At 46.8% G+C, this 26,527-nt stretch overlaps 1 protein-coding gene across 50 annotated transcripts in view; it reads right to left on the minus strand.

The window, feature by feature from the left end:
* Nucleotides 1-26,527, minus strand: part of NCOR2 (nuclear receptor corepressor 2) — a 354,299-nt gene that overhangs the window by 99,007 nt on the left and 228,765 nt on the right. For all 50 annotated transcript variants that reach the window (XM_083716710.1, XM_083716707.1, XM_083716703.1 and 47 more), the window contains one exon: nt 8,130-8,272. In XM_083716710.1, coding sequence (XP_083572836.1) covers nt 8,130-8,272 — 143 coding nt within the window. The remainder of the gene's footprint in view (nt 1-8,129; nt 8,273-26,527) is intronic.

Below are 26,527 nucleotides of genomic sequence, written 5' to 3' on the forward strand. Positions count from 1 at the left end.
GTCCGATTAGTTTTTGTTGTTGATGTTGTTTTTTGGTGGTTTTTGTGTGTGAGATAATCGCATTCAGGAATCTCGCCACCCGCAGAGTTACAGAAGGATCTGTATCCTGCAACAGGCCTGCCAACCAAGCGCAGTAAAGCAGGACCCAGGAATTTAGTCCTGGCTATGCTATGTAAGGGACAGTTGAACATTATATGTGGAAGAGATTCAACTGTTTTCCCGTCACACTCGCATAGCGGAGACACCAAACCCTTGGAAAATCTGTGGCTCAGCAGGTTCGATGGAAAAACATTGAACCTTGCACGAATAAATGCAAGTCGGTGTGGTACAGATGAAAGAGATGACATATATGATGGAAGGCCAAGTGGTGGGGTTATCAGGGCCAGCGTCTCCTCCAGTAGGGAGAGAAGATGAGTCCGGGCTGACCACGCCTCCATCAGAGAGTGAGGGAACGGAGGGGAAGTCAGGTCCAGCTAGCCCCCCCCCCGAAGGGGGAAGCAGTGACAGGAGCAGTGTAACGGTCAGGAGAAAGGTTGCCGGCTGGGCGCGTGCGCCAAGTTCAAATGTACAGGCGCGCGGGATGGCAGAAAACCCGGATTGGGAACCAGGTCCTAAAGCCCGCCGGAGGCAGGGGGAAGACTCAGGGGACTCAGCGTCAGAAGAGTCTAGAAAGGGCAAGACCCCAGTGGACAGGCGGACCCAGAGGAGGAAAGAGCAAAGGAAGAGGTGGAGCAAGGCTAGAGTCTTAAACTGGTGTCTGGGGGGAGGAGATTCAGACGGAGCTTCAGCGGTCTAGAGTTCAAGACGTAGAGCTGCGCGCCGCGGCTTTGAAATCAAAACTGAATTTCAATAAAGACTTTTGTATATATAAGAACCGGCGTTGGTCCTTTGTGAGCTGGGACCTCGGGCAGCTCTGACAATATGCATTTATTTTGTCCACTTTTTGCCCCTAGCTCTGCGCACCACGGGGGGGGGGGGGCAGAGGGAGAAAACCACAAAAGCTGCCCTGAGATCCTTGGGGAGGGCAAAGCATGAGAAACACTGAAGAAATATAAACGCCTCCTAATTAATTAAGGTGAGCCTAGAAAACTAGCACCTCAGAGAGATGGATTCCAGGCAAGTCTTCTTCCTGACATGCTAGCTTTCTATGTGGGACATAATTTTGTATGGAGAGTTTATTCCAGGAGTGGGAAACTTAGTGCCCTCCAGATGTTGCTAGACTTCCATCAGTCCCAGCCAGCATGATGCGAGCTGTAGTCCAACAACATCTGGATAGCATCCTTCTTCCCCACCTGTGACTTCCCACAAGCAGTCCTGACTTAGACTGAGATGCAAGTTTACTGCCTCAGTTGGAAGTAAGCCTAACTGCAGGATTCCTTGCCTAAGGACACCCACTTGGCTGCAACTCTGCTTAGTTTCCACTGGCAAATTCCGAACAGGAGCCTCTCACAAAACCTAAGGACCTGAACTTGGTCAACATCTGCCAGCTGTTGGCTTGTAGACTAGCTTCACAGTGTTATTTAAAATATGCTATTAAAATATGCTATTACTTATTTGTATTCCGACAAAATAAACCACATAAAGAAAAAGTAGGCATTTGTAAAGGTGGGTTCTTCAGGGCCCACACTTGTGGGGGCTTTTTGGTCAACTCTAGGCTGCCGTGGTTTTAAACCAGAAGGAGAGTTGTGGCTCAGTGGTAGAGCATCTGCTCTGCATGCAGAAGGTCCCCAGGTCAGTCTCCTGCATCTTTGGGCAGGCCTGGGAAACCCTGGAGAGCTGCTACCGGTCAGTGTACACAGCACTGAGCTGGATGGACCAATGGCCTGACTCTGCAAGGCAGCTTCCTATGTTTTGGTGTTCCTATGAAGTCATCGGATACAGGAGGGAAGAACAGGGCCTGTCAGCAACAAGCAGTGGATCACCAAAGACTAGAAGCATAAATCAGAATAAGAAACCCTTCTTGGGGTTGGCTCAAGACATTTCTCTGCCTGAGGTGAAGGACACAACTGCATGTACAGAGCAGCCGACTGGACTGACAGCTGAATCCTAGCTCAACATGCCAGCAGGAGGCTCACTGAGGGGGCACAGGACAGGCCCCATGGCACACACAGCTCCATCTTCCAATGGAGTGAATAGCCAGGGAAAACAGCTAGGGCAGTGGTTCCCAATTAACTAAGCATGCTTTTGAAAATGTTGATATCTCTATGGTAGTTTTTGTTATATGAATGGTGCGACCACCAGTTGGGGAACCACTGAGCTAGGGGATAGGTGCCTGCCCAGATTTGCCGCCTAAGGAGGTTGCCTCACTCTGCCTAATGGTAGGTTTGGCCCTGACCACTGTATCTGAGATAGTGGTGCACTGAGCCAGGCGAACCAAAGGTGTGACTTAGAACAATGTAGGCCCTTATAGCCTTCTCCCATTTCCTTCATTGGTTCATTGGACAGCTTCACTGGAGCTGATCAGACTACAAGCAGCAAGAAATTAGCCTTAATTCTGCTGTTGGGCTCCTCCTCCTGCCCAGAAGGTGCCCCTCCATCTGAGTGTGCACGCTCACGCACACAACGCAGCAAATATGTTTAGGAAAACAGTTTGCAAGATTAACTGCAGATTTTGTCTCTCCGCTTTGTATTCAGCTGTATAACATCTGTTGCTGCCAACAAACAATAGCATTTTTTAAAAAACAACGAAAAAAGAGCAGCAACCAGGAACAGCTGAGTGCTCATTGTCCTTATGCAAAAAAACAACAACACCCAAGACTGCCACTGCTTCAAATTGTTCACCCAAAGAAGATTATCAATCCAGGCTAATGACATAAACTAGAGAGAGATGGAGATGCCTAACAATTAGCATGAAGGAGTTGAGATGCTACATCCGAGGAACGGAAGCTGGGGAAAATAATTGGAGCTAGAAGAAGAAGAATTGCGAATGTAAGATTTCTGAAAAGTATGCTGACATGTCCCAAACTAAGTCTGTCACAAAACAGCAGTCGGAGAGGTTTTCTCAAGTGACGTACAATAGTACCTCAGGTTAAGTACTTAATTCGTTCCGGAGGTCCGTATTTAACCTGAAACTGTTCTTAACCTGAAGCACCACTTTAGCTAATGAGGCCTCCTGCTGCCGCCGTGCCGCTGGAGCACGATTTCTGTTCTCATCCTGAAGCAAAGTTCTTAACCTGAAGCACTATTTCTGGGTTAGCGGAGTCTGTAACCTGAAGCGTATGTAACCTGAAGCATATGTAACCTGAGGTACCACTGAATTAAAAAAAAAAAAGACAGAAGAGCACTATTGATATTGTAACATACTTGAGGATTTTGTGGGTGTGGAGAATTTTATTTATTTATATTTATTAAATCTGTATATGGCCCTTTCTCTATAGATCTCAGGGCAGTTCACAGCATAAATGAAACCTTTGGTAGTGACTGGCTGAGCTACTCATAATGTCACAGAAAGGCAAGGATTCCACTGATCTAGCAATGTGAGAAGGCATCACCCCCCCCCCATCATGCAGTGCTGTTTCTGTTATGCTGCAGTTTACCTTCTGCTAAGACCTATGTTATTTGTCTTGCTGTCTGCATAGCATACATAGTTCAGCAGGTAGAGCATGAGACTTGGGGGCGTGGGTTCAAGCCCCACATTGGTCAAATTGGGGGGGAGGGAGAGACAGCAAAGATTACATGTCATTTGCCGACCGAAATATTTATCACATTTGCTGGGTTGATTTCTGTTCTGCACATAGTCTGAACACTAGCAATTGTTTCCATTTCTACTGAAATATTCCGACATCCCCAGAGGTGTAGCTAGGCTCCCTTGCACACACACCCCAATCTCCCGGGGGGGGGGGGGACATAATTTAACAATCACAAATGATTCAAACTGGCTATTTAACAGCACAAGCCTATAGATATCTACTCCAAAGTAAATCCCACCACATTCAATAGGGCTTACTGGGTGCACAAGACTAAATCTGGCAAGACAACAACAGGAGCTTCTGACAATACCTCACTTGCCTTTTCGTTATTTCCAATAAGATGCCAGCAGAAAGGCCCTACCTCGGAGGTTCTGCCTCAGTGCACACTTTACTCAGAAGTAAGCCCCCTTAAGTCAATGGCCCTTGCTCTCTCTGGGGTAAATATGCAGCGGCACATGCACTGGAAATTGGTCAAGGTGGGGGGAAACCAGGGGAAAGCGACCAGAAAGAGCCTCGCCTGATGCTTCTCAGTCAGTACATCAGCTGACAGCCATTTTGGGGGCAAGCAGAGGGAGTGAAGGGTGGGAAGTAGTGGTTGCGCTAGGACAGAGAGCCAAGCAGTGGTGTCCTCATAGAGAGCCCCACTGAGCAAACTAACATGCAGCACTGCCAGCCGACTAAGGAGGGGGCTCTGCAGTTTGGTGCAATGGCCCACGCCAGTGTCAGGATTACCCCACCAAGGTGACAAGAAAGGCACAATTTCTGTGCCATTCCCCAGGCCTGCGCCTTTGGTGGGGTGCAAGCTGGCCAACTGCTAGGTAAGCCCCTAGACATCCCTACACTGGCTGAACCACTAAGGTGTTTGGGGGGGGGAGAAGGTGCAAGGGCTTCGGAAAGAGTAGAAGCAATAGAAACCTAGGAGAAAAGGAGGCTGGTCCTGGGAAAGGAGCGTGAGCGAACTGTCCAGAGAAACTATGGCAAACGTTTATCCCTGTTGCATAAGATTAGAAGCTGACTGGCGAAAGAGTCAGGGTACCACCTCACCCAGTGCACTGTCAACTTAAGGAATTTGCAGGTGTAAGTAGTGGTGATGGCTAAAAGCTTAGGTAGCTTCAAAAGCAGGATTAGACCCATTCATGGAAAAGGAGGGGAGAAAGAACAAGACTATCATTGGTTGCTAGTCAGAATGACTGTAATCATCCAGGGTCCTGCAAAGAACAGTTGCTAGGGAACAACAAATGCACTCAGGCACTGGCTTGTGGGATTCCCAGAGGCATCTGGTCGGCCAATGTAGGAAACAGGATGCTGGACTTTGGTCTGATCTGGCAGGGATTTTCATATGGAAAGGGAGGCCATAGGAAGACTTCAAAATAAGAGAACACAGAAGGAAAATGGATAAAGAGATGTGCTTGGCTAGGGAGCACAGGCTAGGCAACATCTCTCAGACTGATTTGAAAGAACTACTAGTCAATGCTTTGGCTTCAGGCCTCTAAAAATGTTCCTCTAGTGCGAATAGGAGCAGAAGGTAACCTTTGCATTTCATTTTTGTTGCTGTTGTTCTCTCTACAGATGGCTTCCTGCCCCACTTCTTTAAAACTGGCCCTAGTGAAATGCTGGAAGGCAGCTTTGCTAACTTACATCCCAAATCCCCTCCTGTCCCGATTCCTCCTGAGCTGCCCTCAAGATCCTGGCGGGACTAAAAGGCTTTTACGCTCCCAAGCCAGTAAGCACGCTCAGCAGTGGCATTTCCCAAGCGCCCCTTGCGCCAGGCGGGGGAGCTCTATTAGCACCGAGGCCCGGAACCCCCACAGTGCTTTTAAAATGAAATAACAATAATTGCAGCACTCGGCAGTTCCAGGGCAGCCTGCCGTGTCTCCAAAGTGCTTCCAGAGCATTAGCAGGTTCTAGCCACACTGGGCTTAAATGTGCACCCTCCGCCACAGCATCTACAGCCTCAAACACAATACTTTTAAGCAGGTGGGGGAAACTTAACAATTCTCCCATCTCAGGACAGCTGGGATACCTCTGGTACTTTATCTCAAGCTGGAAAAACACACCTCCTCTGCAAAACATGTGAGGTGACATTGCCATGCAGAAAACTTCCTCCCCTTCCTGCTGCTTTGCAGGGGATGCAAAAACCTGCAGTGTGGTATTTGCTTTGCAGGTCATTTGCTTATACCATTCTCTCTCTCTTTCTCTCTATGATTTAAAAAATATGACTTTGGTCATAACTCCTTCAAAACAAACATAAAAATAATGTCCAACAAGATAAAATTAAGAATGGAGGAGTAAAACCTCAAAAAGAGTTCCCCCCTTTTAAAAAAAGTTGTCTAAACAATAAAAACCATCAAATGCTGAGAGGCACAGAAATGCCTTGCTGGATGCTGGGCAATGAAGGGGCTCATTTAGAACACCTGGGGAGGGAGTTTCACCATCAGGGTCCTACTATAAAACAGGCCCCTTGCCATGTTCCCACCGTTTGTCTTGTTCTAGTCTTGCTGAGAGGGCTGTTATTATAAAATGAGCAACCAGTCCATCTTTCAGGATCCAAAAGTTTGTTTAACAGCATAATAAGAAAACAGTTGCTGCAAAACCCCCCGTGGAAATCACCAGACAGGCCATAAGGGACAGATACATGAATTTGTCACAAATGCCCTCTGAAGCAGCTGTGTTTTAACCTGTCAACTGAAGGCTATTAGTGAGAAAGTTAGGCAAGTCTTCATAGGAAAGGCGGATCTCAATATTTTATATAATTCTGTGTGAACCACTCAGAGGTGTGTGGATTTCTTTTCTTCAATTAAGCAGCATCTGAATCTAGTAAAATAAACAAATAGGTCCAGGGGAGGCAGGCAAGCTTCTGCCTTTGCTTTCTCCTCTGGTGCCTTTAATAGCAGCAGCTCCCGGCATAGAAAGTAAACAGGATGCTCTTTTCCTTTCCAATTATCTCCATGCCATTAAAAGCTTCACCTGCTTACTTTCTGTCTATCACGTAGCAGCGCCAGCAAGAAAAGATGGAGAAGGAGAAGTTCGTGGGATTTCTAAAAAAGGGGGGCAGGGGGCGGGGAGCAGCAGCAACAACAACAGCAATGTAATTCAACAACAGCAACGTAATTCAAACTAGCACCATCTGAAAAGCATACATGTCAACATGACCCAAGGCAGATAAAAATAACGGAGTCATCACCACCTCACTGGCCCTTCACCAGGAATCACTGGCCCTTCACTTAAAGGAAGGGTCAAATTAAAGTGCTCCGAACAGCAACAAAGCACATTTCTCTTTCCTTCTCTCATATACCACAAAGAGTAATGTGAACGTTCAAGAATTACAATTTTTTACAAAAGTTCATAAGCAAACTTTCTTCATAAGCAAATTAGGATAATGTGAGCTGGGATTTGTTCAGTTTGCATCATAATTCCCCCTGATTCCCTAGAGCTGAGGTAGCCAATGGGGTGCCTTCCAGATGCTTCGGACCACAACTCCCATCATCCCAAGCCAACATGGGAAGTGGTCAGGGATGGGGAAAGCTGTGGTCCAGCATCAACCAGAGAGCACCATATTGGTTATCCCTGCCCTAAGGAGTGTTTAGAATGCTTATTTTACTTCTATTTAGTAAACAGAACTAAAAACTTTAAAGCTGCCAAGCTTGCCTAAATATTGTATTTGCAGTTGGCACTCATTCTCACATTTACTTATGAGACGATAAATTTTACATTGAAAAATAAAAGCACTGTGAAAAATCCCACCACATTTCAGTGCACACAGATGTGAACCCTTGTTTCTGGAAGTATTTTCACTCAGTTCAAGAACATCAACTCAACTACCTTTGTGTGCCCACACCCACATTTAAAGCACATTTATGACACTTTAAAAGTCACGGCATCCCCCAAAGAATCCTGGAAGTGCAATTTACCCTACACAGAGCTACAATTTGCAACACCCTTAACAAACTACAATTCCCAGAATTCTTTTTGGGGAAACTGCAAACTCTAAATGTATGGTGTGGATATGAACTTCAACAATAACTCATCGCTAAGTGCTAAATATTTATTCCTCCGTTGTAGCCTAGAAACATCCTGACAGTGGCCGCTCCACACATGGTATATATATTTATGTATTCTAAAAGATGTGAGCTTAAGATTTTTTGAGAATACACCTAAACATGTAAAAGGGTTAATATGACAAAATAATGTCATTTCAGAAAAGAAAAGGAAACTGTTGTGCAGGCAGACTCAACAGAGAACCAGGATTGTGAACAGATATGCTGTTGACTGCACTCTCAGTGGCAAACCTGAGTTTTGTTACTATGGACAGTGTGAAACGGCTCTATATCCAGGTAAATTCTGCAGGAGGTAAAGAAATCCAAACCAGACGCTGCAGACTCATCTTGGAAGATATGCAAAAGTTCACCAAAATGTTATCTGAGAGGTCACTGCATTTACCATTTTCAGTTTGTGCTGCTGCAGGATCTCATCCAGGTTCTGTCTCTTCTTGTAGTTGAAGTAGAAATTTTTACACTGGGAGACACTCTTGGATCCCACCATCCTGGAAATGGCTGACCAGTTACGTCCATGTTCAAGGAGACCTGCAGATCAGTGAGACATACATACGGTCAGAAGGGTTGAAACTAGAATTAAAGCCAAGAGGAAGGAAGGAAGGAAGGAAGGAAGGAAGGAAGGAAGGAAGGAAGGAAGGGAGGGAGGGAGGGGAGCATTTAGAACAAGTGCTGCAGTTTAGTGGTAGAGCATCTGGTTTGCATGTGGAAGTCCCCAGGTTCAATCCCTGGCATCTTCAAGTAGGTCTGGGATGAAACCCCTGTATGAAACATTGGAAAGCCACTACCAGTCAGTGGAGATCAAGGTGGACCCTTAATCTGACTTAGTATAAGACAGCTTCCTATGTTCCTGTGAGGGATTGTTGTTGAAGGAAGAGGAGATAATCTCCTGTGATCAGCAAGTCACAGTGGATAATAATAATAATAATAATAATAATAATAATAATAATAGTAGTAGTAGTAGTTATTTATACCCCACCCATCAGCCTGGGTTTTCTCAGCCACTCTGGGCAGCTCCCAGAAGAATATTAAAAACACAGTAAAACATCTGCCCTGGACACAGAATTGACCTGTGCCTCCATGGAGAGCTGTGCGTCCAAAATGACTCCCAGGCTGCGCTCCTGGTACTTCAGGGGCACAGATATGCCATTCAGGACCAAGGAGCCCTCCGCACCTGACCGCCCCCCTGTTTCCCCAAAACAGTACTTCTGTCTTGTCAGGATTCAACCTCAATCTGTTAGCCACCATCCATCCTCCAGTCACTCAAACAGAACCTTCACCGCCTTCACTGGTTCTGATTTAAAATAGAGGTAAAGCTGGGTATCATCCGCATACTGATGAACACCCAGCTCAAACCCCCTGATGATCTCTCTCAGTGGCTTCATACAGATGATAAAAAGCATGGGGGAGAGGATAGAGCCCTGAGGCACCCCACAAGTGAGAGCCCAGGGGTCTGAACACTCATCCCCCAACACCATCCAGGAGGATCGGAACCACTGTCTAGCAGTGCCTCCAGCTCCCAGCAAAACTTGCTATTGTCTCTACTCCCCCTTGCAATAGCATGGGAAAGAAGACCATCAAAAGAGATATTTTGAGTCCGTGCTCTCTGTACACTACTCTTCCATCACAACATGTCTACTTTGAATCTCAGTATTCATTTAAAAAGAAGAAACGCAAATAGGCATGTTTCTAGCACTCATGGCTGCAAAGATAGGATTCAAAACATGTGGGCAATACCTACAGCAAAAAAAAGTGCTTGAAGAAGAGTATCTCATGCTTTGAATCCAGCTCCACACCCAGGTGAGTGATGTGCTGCTTGGGTGTCAGCGATCAGGGAGGAGAGGAGCTCAAACACTCCAGAAGACCTTGCACTCAAACCTCAAGGCACAAAAACTGTTCAAGGAAGGCAAGCCTCTGAAGAGAGCAAGTCAGACCCAACTGCCATGGACTGCAGACAGGGCCAATCTTTGAGGAACACTATATTCCCTCCCATAGGGACGCAGGTGGCGCTGTGGGTTAAAGCCTCAGCGCCTAGGACTTGCTGATTGAAAGGTCGGCGGTTCGAATCCCTGTGGCGGGGTGCGCTCCCGCTGCTCGGTCCCAGCGCCTGCCAACCTAGCAGTTCGAAAGCACCTCCGGGTGCAAGTAGATAAATAGGGACCGCTTACCAGCGGGAAGGTAAACAGCGTTTCCGTGTGCGGCTCTGGCTCGCCAGAGCAGCGATGTCACGCTGGCCACGTGACCCGGAAGTGTCTCCGGACAGCGCTGGCCCCTGGCCTCTTGAGTGAGATGGGCGCACAACCCCAGAGTCTGGCAAGACTGGCCCCTACGGGCAGGGGTACCTTTACCTTTACCTTTATATTCCCTCCCATAGAGGTTTTATTTAACTTTATACAGATGTTGTTAATAAATTTGCATTTTATTTTTTATAAATAATAAATAAACACAATTACAGGAACTTCCCCTCAAAATTATTTCCATATATTACATTGTAATGCAGCTTTTCTTGGGACGCAGGTGGCGCTGTGGGTTAAAGCCTCAGTGCCTAGGACTTGCCGATCGTCAGGTCGGCGGTTCGAATCCCTGCGGCGGGGTGCGCTCCCGCTGCTTGGTCCCAGCGCCTGCCAACCTAGCAGTTCGAAAGCACGTCAAAGTGCAAGTAGATAAATAGGGACCGCTTACCAGCGGGAAGGTAAACGGCGTTTCCGTGTGCGGCTCTGGCTCGCCAGAGCAGCGATGTCACGCTGGCCACGTGACCCGGAAGTGTCTCCGGACAGCGCTGGCCCCTGGCCTCTTGAGTGAGATGGGCGCACAACCCCAGAGTCTGTCAAGACTGGCCCGTACGGGCAGGGGTACCTTTACCTTTACCTTTAATGCAGCTTTTTCCCAGCCTGCTGCCCTCCAGATTCTTTGAACTCCAACTCTTACCATCCTCAACCCTTGGCTAAATAGCTGGGACTAATGGGACAGTATGACATGCCCAGTCATTCCCAGGTGTAGTCCACTCTTTCCTGAGGCTCCTGGTTTGCTCACCGTTCAGGTCTGAGAAGAAGTTTTGGGTTGGCTGAGAAGACACAGAGCCTGTGAACCTCGCCTCCTTCATCCCCCTGAGGGGCCAAAGCCACAGGAGCTGCATGAGGAGGTGGTTATGGGAAGGAACGGGTCCACACATGCTTTACACACTCCGCATGAAAATGCAACCCAAGAGAAAACACTATTTTAAAATTGCCAGCTTGCTGAAAATCCTGCCTTAAAACAAATGCTCCAAAACCAAAGGTTCCCAAATTTTGTTAGCCCTTTATTGGTTTGTGTATTTCAATGTCCCTTCAAGACTCACATTACCCTTTCCGCCCTGGATAGTTCACTTTAGGAGAGAGTGATAAAAAGAACAACACAAAAGATGGAAAACAAGTCAACCAATCCCAAAACGTGCTAATATGAAACCGCTGAGTCGGGTTATCCAGTGTTTTGGAGCATGTTGCCAGCAATATGCTGATGACACAGAGCTCTACTTCTCCTTTACATCTGGAGGTGGGGCAGTGGAAGTGCTGGACTTGCCTCAGTAATGGACCAGATAAGAGCCAATAAACTGAACCTCAATCCAGATAAGATGGAGACAGTTTAGACAGAGGTGCCAGGAGATGAACCTGGGAATTCCTGCAGGCAAGGCATGTGCTCAGCCACTGAAATAAATTCAATAAAACAACTAAAAATTCATGATGGCTGACAGATGATAGGTGATATTGACCACAAAGCTCTATTGAAAAACAGCAGCAGCAGCAACAATAGCAACAACAACCAGCATGTTATATAGGTAACTTACAACTAACACAGCCCCTCCCAGGGGCCATATCAGGAAAAAATAACAATATTGGAGTCCTTTTCCAACAATATTATTATTTATTAAATTTATGTGCCAACCTTCCTCCGTAGATCATAGGGCCATTTACAATCGCAAAGAGACCACAAAACCCTTGCGGACACCAGCGTTATCCTTTCCAGCAAGCTCTCAACTGTCAGGAAATGCACAGGGACACCCTTCCACAGTGCAAAGCCCCTGGAACACCAACGTACTTTGGCAGACACTCATCAGCTACACAGTCGAGTCAAGGGCTTGGCATTTGAGGAAGAATCTTCTTGCTGTATATAAAGGTAATGTTTAAGCGGCCACTCAGAGATTTATTAGATACTGCTGGGGGAGGGAGACGACGGCGGACAAAACACCAGCACAGTTCTAAGTGACTTACATTGCAAATTAAATGTTGAAAATTAAAAACGTGTCTGCAACAAAGAAATGCAGCATGATAAAAATCATTTACACTAACCAAGCAAGAGAAGCAGAAAAACTGGTATATAAAAAGTCAAACAGGAAGCCCAAGATAAAATATAAAATGTAGCTGAAAATAAAATACTTGTCAGGCAGAGAATGCCTTCTAAATGGAAAGAAATGAACCCTTCTAACTTCACCTGTCCACCAAAAGGGGGCGGGGGGGCAGTAAAGGTAGAACCTCTCCAAGAAGGGGGGCGCCACAAAGGAGATGCTGGTTGAAAGACTATTGAATTACACTTTGGGGGGAAATATCTGTCTGAGATTTTAGAAACCCACTGCCAGTTGGAATTGGACCAGCTTTCCTCAATACAGCGGCCCTAGATGTTATAGACCAGGGATGTCCAACAGGTCAAGCAGGATCGACTAGTTGATCCCCGGAGTTGATGGCAGGCTCCTTTTCCTTTGGGGTGGCATAAGAGCATCCGCCCCCCTCGCCCCGTCCTCCATATTCGCATGACTGCTGGAACATAAGGCGGAGTTTCCGCTGTGAGGCCGATTCTAGACTCACATTCTATTAACACAAGACAGTACAGGTAACTCACAGCTTACAGACGGTTCAGCTCTGGGGATCCATGCATACATGCAAAATTGTAAAAAGCCAGGGACCCCTGAGACCGCCACCCGCCCTCACGCAACCATCCCTACTGTCCGGGCAGGCCTTGCCCTCCGCATCACTTACTGGACTCTGGGAAGGATGCATGAGGGCACTGGGAGTGTTCCAGGGCTCTCACAAGACCTTCCCCTGGCCTGGTAAGCAGAAAGGGCAGTAAGATCTTCAGGTCATTGAGTGGTGGTGAGTGTTTGTTCTTCCAACCTTACAAGGCAAGTCTTTCTTGCCACTATAAGGGCTCACAGGATCTGCTTTTCTGCTCATTGCTAGTCCCCAGCAGAGTTACCTGTGTGGCAAACTATGCTTCCAGCCCTGCTATTTCTATCTTGGGGTGACAATAGCAGGCAATCCTAAAGGCACCTTGCTTGGGAACGTGACCGCAGTCCAGCGGCAGTGCACAGCGGTAGTCTTTACACCCCAAAGGGGTGGTCTGGTAAGAGAACCTATCTTTAAGGTCTTGATGGCAGATGCTGCAAGCATATTGTTGAAGCTTGGCAAGCCTGAATTGGTTTCTGGAGGACAGATTTTCCTGGAGGACATGCTGCCCTGAGCACCTGAGTAGGAAAGATAGGATAGTAAGGCAATACAGGAAACTCACAGCTTACGATGATTTCACCTATGTGATCTCAACTTTAAGTGGGCTGCAGGAAAATAAATAATTAAATGGAGAATTTGGGGGGGGGGGGGGACTGGCCATGGAAAGAGCCTTTTAAGCCTTCTGTCATGACATACCGGTAATCAGTCCTGATTAGATACATATTTGGACATGTGGACTGCTTATACTATTTTATATGTCACTGTTGGGATTGATTTAATATAGACATGCTAGGATATTGCATACAAAAGTCTAAAGAGACAGGCAGCATTTGAGGTTGGGAGTCTCTTTCTCTCTCCCTTTTGCAACTTTTGCTTTTCCTTTGGAGTAAAACTCCATAACACACCTTCAACAAAACTGGGAAGGATAAACAGGGACCACACAAAAATACTTTCAGGGATGAAGGGTGGACTAGATCTAGTAAAGATCTAGGAGTCAGGGGAAAGACCCACAATCTCAGCTCAAAGAACTTCTTGCGTCAAACACATGCCAAGGCCTGATCTACACATGCTCCGCGGAGAATGGGATAGTTGAGTCCAGTCCTGACACTGTCTCCAGGCTGCAGGTGGGAGGTACCATTTTGAAACCCAAGTTCACTCTTGGTGCTAGTTTTCTCCTTGTTTTTAATGCAAGAGAGCATTTACAAATGGTATCCTCTACCATTGTTCTGAAATACTACTGTTCATTCTGCCTCTTCCTCCTCTCCTCATTCTACTGGCCAAGGAGGAGAAGCAACATCACCTTCTAAACAAAGGCATATCCCATCTTAGGCCAAGACATATAGCCCTTTCAGGAAGCACAACCTCATTTTCTTTTCATAAGAAGCTCCCTCATCTCAAATAGCCTACCCACCCTTATTTAAAGACAGCAGGCTGGAAGCTGGGACCTAAGGCCGGCAAGTAGGATGTAAAAACAAACAAACAAATGCCTGCATATTTTTTTTAAAAAGTCTGAATTCTGCAACCTACATGAATCATGTAAAACGAACGTGTTTGTTTTTCTTGAATAATTTAGGTAGAGAAAAGAGCAAGGGGCAAAGCAATCTCTAGCCCAGTGATAGCCACCTCTCGCCAGCCTTAGCCGCCATGGCCAAACTATCGGCAGGGAGGATGAGAGTTGCAGCCCAGCAACCCCTGGAGGGCATCCCCTGGCCCCCTTCTTCCTATTCAGACATATGTTAATCATGTGGGGGAGGAAGCATGTCCTCCTCCCTTCCCCCTCTGATGCCTTTGGGGTCATCTCATCCTGAGGGCCGGACAGTGGTCTTAGGCAGAACAGAGTCCTAATCAGCTTGAGTAAGTTCCTTGTGGATTTTAAATGATTCTAAAATGTGCAGGCCCCTAAAGTCATCCGGGAACATAGAATCTAAGAGTTGGAAGGGACTCCTGAGGGTCATCTAGTCCAGCCCCCTGCAATGCAGGAATCCTGCCCACAGCCATCCCTGGTTATCAGTCAGATGCACTGACCCTCTGTGCCACCTCAGATCCCCCACTTCTTTCACCATGGGATTGGCATTGTGTGGAGGAAAAAATGTCCAAGCAGGGCCTTCTCTTGGTGCTTCTTACAGCTGAAAACTTATTTCACTTTCCCCAGCTCACCCATCATAGCCACAAGGACTAGAACATTGGTCAGTTTGCTTTTTCCTAAAAGAACATAAATTGAGTTTCTCGGCATACTGAGTTTTGCATCCAGCACCTTGCAAAAACCTTGTGTGGAAAAACACACAAAGTCCCAAATTACCTTTTATGTCTCAAAAGAAAGAGCACCAGAGTCAGTTAAATGATCTGGGCTTAAGCCTAACCTCAGCCAAACCACCACCCCAAAATACACAATCTATGCAGCCCTCCCAGAATCAGCTCCTCTTCTGTGACAATGGAAATATTTTAATGGACTGCTGTTGTGAAGTTGTATGAGAAACTGCAAAATGCTCTGCACATTAATAGCAGGTCACATGTTTAAAAGCAAGCACTTGTTTTTTGAGAACACAAATCATCCATCCAGGAGCTCAGTGTCATGATTACTCTCTCTTTCTTACAGTTATATCCTGCCTCCCCCCCCCCCAATCCACTCAATGCAACATGTATATTCCCTCCACCCCAATTATATCCTCACAATCACCCTGTAAGGTAGGTTAGTCTGGGAGAGACTGAGTGAACCAATGCCACGCACCCAGCAAGATTCACCTGTGTCTCCCAGTCCTAGTCTCCCAGTAAACCAACTATGCCAGACTAGCTCCCAAAGTGCTGGATGTAAACCTGGTGGGAAATCAGGTTCAAATTCCCACCCAAACACTAGGCAACCTTAGTCTACTCCAAAGGTTGTGGTGACAACAATATCATTATTATATATATATTAAGTTTGTATGTATGTGGTCCTTCATTCGATGATTTCAGGGCGGTTCACAGCATAAAAATACAGAATAAAACCAAAAAGTACATAATAAAAACAGGACAAAACAAAACAAAACAATAACCCCCTCCCACAATCACATATAAAACGACCTGTTGAAGAGGAGTGTTTTCACCTGGCACCTAAAGGTGTTTAATAACGGGTGGGGTGGGGGGAAGCGCACCCAACCAGCCACCTATGCCACCCTACGCTTGCGTGATGACATGAGATTAAAATATAACAAATATTGAGAAAGCAAATGGAAGTCCATTCTGGATGCATGCATACAGCACCCCACAACCTGGCTCTTGCAGGGTGCTCCCTCACAAGCCACAGCACTCTACAGTTCACGGTGCCTGCCCAGCAGGAATAGCCCTCCCAAGTCTTTGGCGGTGTTCCCGCCTCTGATACTCCTGGCTGTACAGGTGTCCCATTTCCCTCTCATTCGGATGGGGCGGTCTTGTTTCCAGCATACACACCTGAGTCTTCCCTGCAGGAGCGAACTGGCAGGTACAGCTGCCCTTATCTTTACAGTAACGAAAACCAAAACACCAACACCTGCTTCCCAAAACTATAATTATCCACACACGCACTCGCCTGGGGAGGGAAATGTCAGCAGCCACCCTCATTCTTGCTAGGGAACACCCAGAGTTACATGGCACAAACAGGCCCATGCTGATCACCCTGTCATCTAAATCCCTCCCCACTGCAACCCCCCCCCCCCAGCACAAATCTTCCCATATAAACGCACGCTGACATTCAACCTATAAATCACTACCACAGGAACAGGGCACTGACTTCAGGTTGTGATGCACAAAAAAACACCAGCACTTTTTCCTGCTGCTTCCAGCGGAAAAAAGAAACCCAAAGACAGACCTTCAAGTCCAAATTGGCTCAAAGAGATATCACACAGCTTTACAGGGTATTTGTCACACACACACACACACACACACACACACACACACAGTCCCCCGTGCCACACACTCCAATTTTCCACTGCCACCCCGAGTCTGTTTAATGACCCAAGACTTACATTCTCTTCTCCCAGTTTCGCCTGCTGGCAAATCCACTGAAAACATGCGGCAGGCGAAGGAGGGGAGCTCTCCGGAGGAGTCAGTCGTGATAGAGAGGAAAGAGCAAAACAAATCAAAACAAAAAACCAACAGAGAGCAAACAGTGCATTAAAAGCCCTCTTCTCTGGCCGCCTTCCTGCTTTCTTGGCTTTTTTCTACTCCATTCCAGTAGCCGAAAAAGCAAACTGGGAAAGCCATGCTGCGCTCCTCCTCTCCAGCACTTTTTAAGAGCAGGGGGAAGCACAATCCGAAGCCAGGGGAGAGGTCAACAACTCCTTGGGTTCCTTTGTGCGAAGTTGCGGGGCACCCATGCCGGGTCTTTCTCTGCTTTGGGGCTGCTGCTTCCTTCCACGTTGGCTGGTGGGGGGGAAGAGGGGGGAACCCGATAGGAAAAAACACCACAGCACTCTCTCTCTTCCTCTCTCTTCTCTCTGTCAAGACTCCCACCTGCTTAGCTCCTCGGAGGTTTCCAACTGCCTGGAACTACAATCTGTTAAGGTGGATTGGAAAGTTCTTTCGGATTGGTTAGGCTTCCCCTCTCCCCCCCCCCCCGCCTTACAATCCTCCTCTGCCTTGCTCAGCAGCTAGGGGGGGGGGGGGAGAGAAGAGGAGGCTGGGAGAGGCAAATTTCAGGAGATGCTCAGGGTGCTGCCAAAAACGCAGCCAGGCGACCTGCAGCAGGCTTCACTCGCTCATCAAGTCAGCTGAGGGAATGGCAGAGGAGGAGGAGGAGGAGGAGGAGGAGAGCTGGGTGCCTGTTCCAAGGCTGGAGCCAAATGAGCTGTGCGTAATCTGCTCCCTCCCCACCACCTCCCCCTCCCTCCCCACTGATCCTGCCCCCAGGTGACCCAGAAGTTTTCTTCTTCGTCTGAATGTGACCTCTAGACAGGGCGCTCATAAGCAGCGTGGCGCTGGCCCAAGACGACAAGGGTGCGGCCAACTTGGCAAACCTTCTCCTCTCTCTCCCCCCTGAATGTCAACAGCAGGGGGAAGCGATCCAGGAAAACAAAGCTTTTCTTAATAGCTTCCTTTGCTCTGATGTGAATCAAAGGGGTTTTTCTTGGCAAAGGCAGGCAAAAAACCCGACAGCTGAGCTCGCCCCGCCTGTTGCTCCCCTGTTCTGCCCCCGAGGTGGACTTTGTCCAGAGTACATCTGCCCTCTTTGCAGGCAAAGCAAGGGCTCTGGAGCAGCATGCAATGGTAACTGTTCAAAGAGGTCAAGGCTCTCCACACCAATAAGTGACCGGCACACCCAACAACATGGGGGTGGGCACCATGCTTTTAGGTGGGAGCTGGATCTCTCCACATAGAATCATAGAGTTGGAAGGGACCATGAGGGTCATCTAGTCCAACCCCCAGAAATGCAGAAATCTTTTGCCCATGACCCTAAGATTTTAAGAGTCTTATGGTCTACTGGCTGAGCTATTCACAGGGCAAGTGCAAACAGAGGGGCTTTACGTATCATGCATTTTCTGCATGTGAGTCAGGGTGCAGTGTAGTAGCTAGAGTGAAAGTTCTGAATTGTTGTCAGCGCTAATCCTGCCTCTGCCATGGACTCAATAGGTTGGCTTAGGGGGCTGAAGCTGTTGAGGTATTGATTTCCCATACATAATATGGGCACAATGACCTACCTTGCAGGGTTGCTGCAATAATGTGTGCAAAGTGCTTTGAATACTGCCAGCACATGTACACATGTCAGAGCTTGTGAGTGCACCAGTGAACCTCCTACTTCCTATGTGGAAACATACGATTCTGTCTCCCTCCAGCTAAGCAAAGAGTCACAGGCTTTTCGCAAATGTGTGCATTTCTTCAGTAAAGATACTCTTGGCTTCAAGTCAAATCTTGCCTCTTCAGAACAAGGCAGAAGGTGAGTGGCTTTTCCACAAGAGGGCATCAGGAAGGGAGCTCAGATGGATTTACAGATCAAGGTTAGAAAATGAAAAGAAATCAGAGACATCACTATTTCATCCCCAAAGAGCCCTAATATCCAGAGCAGCAAACTATGTTTATAAGGTGCATTTGTTGACCGACTAAACCCAAAGACTGCTCACTAATGGTTGCTCATCATCCTGGAAAAAATGGACCAGTGAGGTGCTGCAGGGTTCTGTCCTGGGCCCCTTGTTGTTCAACATCTTTATAAACAACGTGGATGAAGGAACTGAGGGGGTGCTCACCAAATGTGCAGATGACACCAAGCTGGGAGAGGTGAACTTGGCTAAAACTAACAAAAAGGATTCAAACAGGGACAAATGTCAGGTTCTACATTAGGGCAGGTAGAACCAGATGCACCAATGTAAGAGTGGGGGGAGGCACCTGGCTTGCCAGGAGGAGTCTCAGTAGACCACACACTTAAAATGAGTCACTTAACTGGTGACTGGGGGTGGCTGCAGAGACCATATTTCACCAGTCCTGAAAGATCTACATTGGTTCCTAGTACGTTTCGAAGCAAAATTCAAAGTGTTGGTGTTGAGCTTTAAAGCCCTAAACGGCCTCAGCCCTGAAGGAGCGTCTCCACCCCCGCCATTCAGCCCGGATACTGAGGTTCAGCTCTGAGGGCCTTCTGGCAGTTCCCTCACTGCTAGAAGTGAGGTTACCAGGAACCAGGAAGAGGGTCTTCTCAGTAGTCATGCCCACCCTGTGTAACACCCTCCCATCATGTGTCAAGGAAATAAACAACTACAGTGATACCTTGGGTTACAGACGCTTCAGCTTACAGACTCTGCTAACCCAGAAATAGTACCTCAGGTTAAGAACTTTGCTTCAGGATGAGAACAGAAATCGCGCAGTGGCAGTGCAGTGGGAGGCCCCATTAGCTAAAGTGGTACTTCAGGTTAAGAATAGTTTCAGTTTAAGAATGGACCTCCAGAACGAATTAAGTTCTTAACCCGAGGTACCACTATCTGACTTTTAGAAAACATCTGAAGCAACCCTGTATCAGGAACTTTTTAATGTCTAATGTTTTACCATTTTAATGTGTTGTAAGCCACCCAGAGTGGCTGGGGAAACACAGCCAGGTGGGTGGGGAAGAAGAAGAAGGAGGAGGAGGAGGCAACGGTGTGATGCAGCAGCAAAAAAAGCGAATGCTTTCTAGGCTGCATCAACATACGTATAGTGTCCTGATGAAGGGAAGTAATAGTCCCACCCTATTCTGCCTTGGTCTAACCACACCTGGCGTTATTGATGCTTCAATTGAGATTCCTGCATTGCAAGGGCTTGGACCAGAAGACCCTTGAGATCTCTTCCAATCCTATAATTCTATGATTCCCAACCTCAAGTGTTACACAGGGACAACGGAGGTTCTTGGGACATTACCAAACTTAAAAAGGAAGCACAGAACCAGCTGGCCTGTGTAAATGTTTTGCTGTCAAACTTTTTAAAAGCGACAGAGCCAAGGAATATCCATCCTAGGAAAAAGAGCAGACTTTGGCAGCTGGTATAAATTATACAAATTAAATGCATTTGGATATATACACTTATATTGCATACATTTGTTCTGCTACTGGAGGTCAAGGAGAGAGTCAAGGATCTGGGGAGGGAGATGAAGCCAGGCTCCCAAAGCATTAGATATGCTTGTTGAGGTCATCCACTTTTCACCTACCCCCAAGCTTTGAAGATATTGTTCTCCAAAGGCTTTCAAGACTTCACAGGCAGACAGGCAGCATGAAGCAACTACATTCCTGAGTCAGACCCTGGCACTAAGTGGCAGCGGCTGCAGGGTTTTAGATGTAAGGGTGTTTCCCCAACACTACTGGGAAGGTCGGGGATTGAACCAAGAATCTTTTGTAGGGAAACCATGTGATCTACCCTGAACTATAGCCCTTCGCCAAGATCAGGGGTGTGGAACCTCTAGCTAGTGGGCCAATCTTGGCCCGTGAAGCATTTCCCCCAAACCACATCTACCCGATAGCACTCCTATGGACAAGTGACACCAGCGGATGAGCAGGGTTCAATACTGTGTTGCCTCTGCCACTTCCCCTGGGGAGTGTGCAATACTGTTCAGATCCCTGCAGGGAATGTGTTGGTGAAGCAGATCCCTGCAGAGAACAGGACTGAAGTCTCCTCTCATCAGCAGGTGAGCGGAGAGTTCAAACCAGCTTGGTGCTGTTTCCTGGATGCTATCTCCTCCACCCCACCCCACAAGACAACTTTGCCAGGTGGGCAGTTCATGATGACATTGGATGATTGACAGGTGGGTGGCGCTTCCCACTTGTCAAAGTCGGCTTGCAGACATGTGGGGAGATAAAGATCCAGCCCCCGGGGACCGTAAGCTTTATTCAGTTGGTCTGACTGCAGTGTGTCCACACTTAATACTCATATGTATTTTTATCACTTCCTTTGTTTATTATATTATCTTACAATTTGAATTCTGTGGAATGCAAACTGTAGCACAACAAATTACAATGCAAAAAATAAAAGAAGCAGTAAAAACACAATTAAGAATCCTTCATTATCTAGCACAGGGCATTACAATTGCTGCAACAGGCAGAAAAATCATTAAATAGTCCACCAAGACCATCAGCAGTTTTCAAGTGGCTTGTGGGGGAAACTGCTATAAACAGTTACTGGAAAGTGAAACCCATTGATCTGAGTGGTATTTACTTTTGAGTAGACATGCACAGGAAGGTAAGTTAGCATGAGCATAGCCGGGGGGGGGGGGGGGGAGGGGGAGAGCTGCCTCCCTAAATCAAGTAAATTTTTTTTTAAAAAAAACTAAAAGTGGAAATAATCTGAATATTTGAAATTGAAGTGCTCAAAAAACCAGTTAAAAGAGCGGATCTAGTAAAAGAGGTGGAAATATTTTAGGTTAAAGGGACCCCTGACCATTAGGTCCAGTCACGTACGACTCTGGGGTTGCGGTGCTCACTTCACTTTATTGGCCAAGGGAGCCGGCGTTTGTCTGCAGACAGCTTCCGGGTCATGTGGCCAGCAGGACTAAGCCGCTTCTGGCGAACCAGAGCAGCGCACAGAAACGCCGTCTGTCTACCCGCCAGAGCGGTACCTATTTATCTACTTGCACTTTGATGTGCTTTCGAACTGCTAGGTTGGCAGGAGCAGGGACCAAGCAATGGGAGCTCACCCCGTCACGGGGAATTGAACTGCCGACCTTCTGATCGGCAAGTCCTAGGCTCTGTGGTTTAACCCACAGTGCCACCCGCGCCCCTGGAAATATTTTACCCTGCCACAAAAAGGCTCTGCTCATCTCTCTTGCTCAGCCATGCAGCACTTGTACCCTGGAGCAGTCATTCAGTACCTTGACAAGAGTAAAGACCTGGCTAAGGTCAAAGATGGCAGAGGAGCATCTCAGTGGACTATACTTGGTGAAGGTGCACAAAAAAACTGCACTGGCAGACAGGAGGAATTTAAGAAGGAAGTGCTGAAAAGGTTTCCAGCAAATCCAATAAAACTTGTTTTAGTTTAGATTTTTAAAAAAACAAGATAAAAAAGGCATGTTCTTTGTAATTTTACAAAATCTAATCATTAACTGCATGAAAGGTACCCCTTAGTGTTAATTTTTATTTAACTTCCTATTTTACATTTTTTTAAAAAATAAATTTTATTAAGGTTTAAAAATACAAAACTTAATATTATTTCCCTTTTTTCAACCAAACCAATATTTTTATCTAGATACAATAAAAACACAGAAAGTAGTGGGGGAGAGAAATAGAGAAGGAAAAAGAAATTTTAAAAAGAACAAAAAGGAGGTTAAAAGAGAAAGATAGAAAATAAGATTCATAAAGTTTACTAACTTCATATTTTTCAAATGACTGAAGACTTTGACAGATTTTTCTGAGCACTTGGAGCCAAAAGAAGGTAATTTAAAGCAATTGTTGTTGAGACATTTCATTCTGAATCTGCTAGCCAGAGCCTGACAGAGGATGATGGCAGGCGGGTGTCCGGCTCTCTCCCAAGGCAGTCCTGGCTACACCTCTGGAGCTCCCATCTGAATCAAAAGGACTTGAAGCCACTATCAATGAGGCTGCAGCAAAAATAACTTCAGGGTCATTCCCATTTCTGCTCCCCGCCCCCCACTGGACCCAAGGTTTTTAGGCAAGGGGCAATCAAAGTGTGGATGAGCCCTTGGTCTGGATCTGGTGTCCAGTTCTGGGCACCACAGTTTAAGATGGATACTGACCAGGTGGAATGTGTGCAAAGGAGTCAAGCAAGACCACAGAATCATAGAACTGCAGAGCTGTAAGGGACCAAGAGGGTCATCTAGTCTAACCTACTAGTGAATACCTTTGCACACTTTCATGCCGCCCCAACTGCCCCCTTTGCTTTGAGAAGCTCTGGCACCACCCCCACTCTCCTGCACCACCTTGCTAGATATTCCACTAAATGCCTCCTTTATTCCTGCTGCCACCAGAGAAAACCTTTTATCTGAACACTTTGCCCTTCGTGTAGCCAAGAACGAGGCATGTGGTGTGGCATAATTAATATAGCAAACATTTGTATGTTTTAAATATTGTAAATTTTCTTGATTTCTTACTACTCAGAGTAGACACATCAAAATTAATGAAGAGGGCTCATTTAAGTCCATTAATTTCAGTGACTCTCCCTTGACTGTAACTTAGTCGGACACTACTCAGAATACTTTATTTGTAAGACAGGGTGGCTGCAATTCTCTGCCCACATACTTGAGAGTATGTGTTATTGGACTCAGTGTAACTTACTCCTAAGATTGTGAACTGCAATGGAAAGAAAATTTCTTTAAAATAATAATAATAATCATATTCATTCAAAGTAAAGGGATGTGTCATGTATTAATTTAAAACATTTGTCTCCCGACTTGCTGTCTAGAGGACCCCAAGGGCAGCTAAAAAATCATTGCAGACAACAAAACAGATTTTAAAACACTATTACAATAATAAAACAGCAAGCAGGAAAAGAAACAACAAAGCATTAGCAACTATTAAAAAACCACAGGCATCAAGAGAGTCTCTTTTGTTTCCAAGAAGCTCTAAATGCCATCTGAAAGTGCCTGAAGACAGAAAACATCACCTAGAGCTGTGAAGAGACTGTACTAACAAACTATTCTATACAGATTTAAAATAAAATGGCAAGGAGGGGATTTGCACTGAAGTAGCTGAAATTTTACATCACAAAACCCTAATTTTGCAACTAATATAAATCACTCCATGTGAATGTCATGGACTCCCTCCCTGCCCCCAATTTCACAATGCTTTGTGCTTTTGTTAGTCACGGGGAGGGATAAAACCAAGCAGGGTTCCCCTGCAGACCCTCCCTCACCCTTGCACATGGGGGTGTGTGGACACAGAAACACAATTTCGTAATCAAAGAGCTAGAAAATTAGATTGTTGCAAGCAGAGATTCCAAGTTCTGTCTCCATTTGTGCCACATGTTTTCATGTTTTGCACACATGCCCCCCCCAGGCAAATATGTTATATGAGCAGTGAATATAGCTCAGGATCAGTTGATTTCCCGTGTTCTGGACATGATAGGTGTCCTGACCAGGGAAGGGCAGAAAGTCCAGTCATTACCTTCCGTAAAGACAAAAGGCGAATAACATTTTGCACCAAGGAATCTAGATCTGGCCTCCTTTCCAACCCCAGGCAGAGAACAAAGCCTTATTGATGGGGACATCCTGTGCATTCAGGTGATCCTGATCCTACAGAGCAGTTGAGAAAGCTTTGAATCTCAAAGGGAGAGGAGATGGCTATGCCTAAGGAGATGTGCCTCCTGGGCTCCAGGAGGTGGGAGGGTTTTGAACCACTTCCTCACAGGAGGGGTCATGCACAGGGCAGAGCGGGCATTATGGCTCATGTAGCAGGATGTGCCATAGTGATAAGCTCTGGGAGCCAGCTGTTCAATATGGAGCTATGGGTTCAAAATGAGAGTTGGGTCAGCCTGCCAGCAGGTTCCACCACACTGGCCAACATCTCAAGAGTTCTTGCCAATCCAGCTGGATCAAATCAGTGCCAGCTGCTCCTGGTCAAAGAGCAAGGAGGGCCATGCAATCTGCCAACCCCTGGGAGCTGAAGAAACAAACAGCAACTTGTTGACTATGGTCCCCTACTGTATACCTAAGGGAATGGCACAGTATGTCACCAAATATCACATGCCAATGTGCTGCAAGCTGTTTCCTCTAACCCTCTGCTTATTCCTGAATCACTCCCTCCAAACACCCACCCACCCCAGAAGTGGAACAGTCCAGACAAAGATTCCACCGTTTACTCTGTGAGAACAAAGCCTGAAATGAAGAACACATACACACAGCTCAGCTCGTGACCTCTGCATGACAACAATAACGATGACACCGCAGCAGAATTAAAAATGTAGGATGAGATAAAAATTAAATAAAATTTGCAGTAATTAAAAACAATCTCTCTGCTTACAACAACAACAGCAACAACAGCAACAACTCAACTCTGCAAAGCTCCTCATGACAGACGGCCAAGTGTGCAGGAGGGAGAGCAGCGCGACAGGAGAGACGCTAAGAGCTATGCTCAGTGCCTGCCCCCACACCTCCAACGCATTACTCAGGATGCTGCAGAACTGCCTTCCAAACAAGAATGTGTGAAAAACTCCGGGAGGGGGAGGAGAATGCCAGCTTGGAGAGCTGGAAGCAGGCAGCCAACTTATCCCATATGGAGACCTGCACTTAGCATTGCCAGTCTGGTGCCCAATTGTATTGGCAAGAGTGCCACAAAGACACAAGGATCCAAAAGTGTGCAAGCACCACTCTGGGTGTGCTGCAATGCTCAGAGGCTGCTTGCTTTTGCTTTGGTTTCGGTTGGTCTAGCAAGTCAAAAGCATGCATCTGCTCAGCCCAGATGCCCTTCCGTTCCTCCTTGCAGAAGGGTGCATACCTACAAGCTGCAGAACTTTGGAATTCCCACAGGGGACAGGCAGGGTGTATGGGGTGTTAGAGGAGAGACAGGATGGTCTGCCCTTGGAGGCTGATGGATCCAATGGGTTTCTAGATAGCTCTGAGGAATTTCCCGACTGATATGACTGGCGCTCTTGTGGAACATCAGGATGGCTTGAGCTGTTGACATGATCGCCCGTGAGCTCCCTCTTCCACTTCGTGGAGCCCATTTGTGCAGCTTAGGGCAAAGAAAAAAGCTGGGAGACAGCTTGGATGCAAGTGAAAGAAAAACTAAGACAATTGCAACCAAACACTGGTGAGTGTGCATTATCGAGCTCACCCAGTGGCTGGGAAAGTAGCAAGAAAGGCATACTTTGCCATCTCCATTGCATCCCCATTGCGCCATCCAGCAGAGCTTTTCCAAGTAGTGAGGGGCCTCTTACAGTCTGGCCCAAAAGTGGTGGCAGAACCGACAGTAGCTCCCTGTGAGTTGTTTGCAAAGCATTTTGAGGATAAAATCTCTTGCATCCGCCAGGACCATGCACCTGTTGCAGCAGATGCATATTGAGAACTGCCCAGAGCACTGTCTTGTCCTGTTACATTAGATGAGTTTTAGCTAGTAAGGCTTGAGGATGTGGACAGGGTGCTTGGATTAGTCAGGGCGACCACTTGCAATGTGAACCCTTCCACCTCTTGGCTGAAGGGGAAGGGAAGGGACAGCTGGCTGGGCCAGGAAGGTGATTAATGCTCCTTGCAAGAGAGGGTGGTCCCTGCCTCCTTGAAAGAGGCAGTGGTAAAGCCACTCCTCAAGAAACCCTCATTGGAACCAGAAAATCTAAGTTAATTACCAGCCAGTAGCCAATCTCCCCCTTTTTGGGCAAGGACCACCTGTCCCCATCTGAAGCAACTCAGACCCTGCAATCATCGTCTGAGGCCCTTCTTCATGTCCCTCTCAATGAGAGG

Source organism: Podarcis gaigeae (genome assembly GCF_964106915.1).
Source record: "Podarcis gaigeae genome assembly, chromosome: 16".
Lineage (NCBI taxonomy): Eukaryota > Metazoa > Chordata > Lepidosauria > Squamata > Lacertidae > Podarcis > Podarcis gaigeae.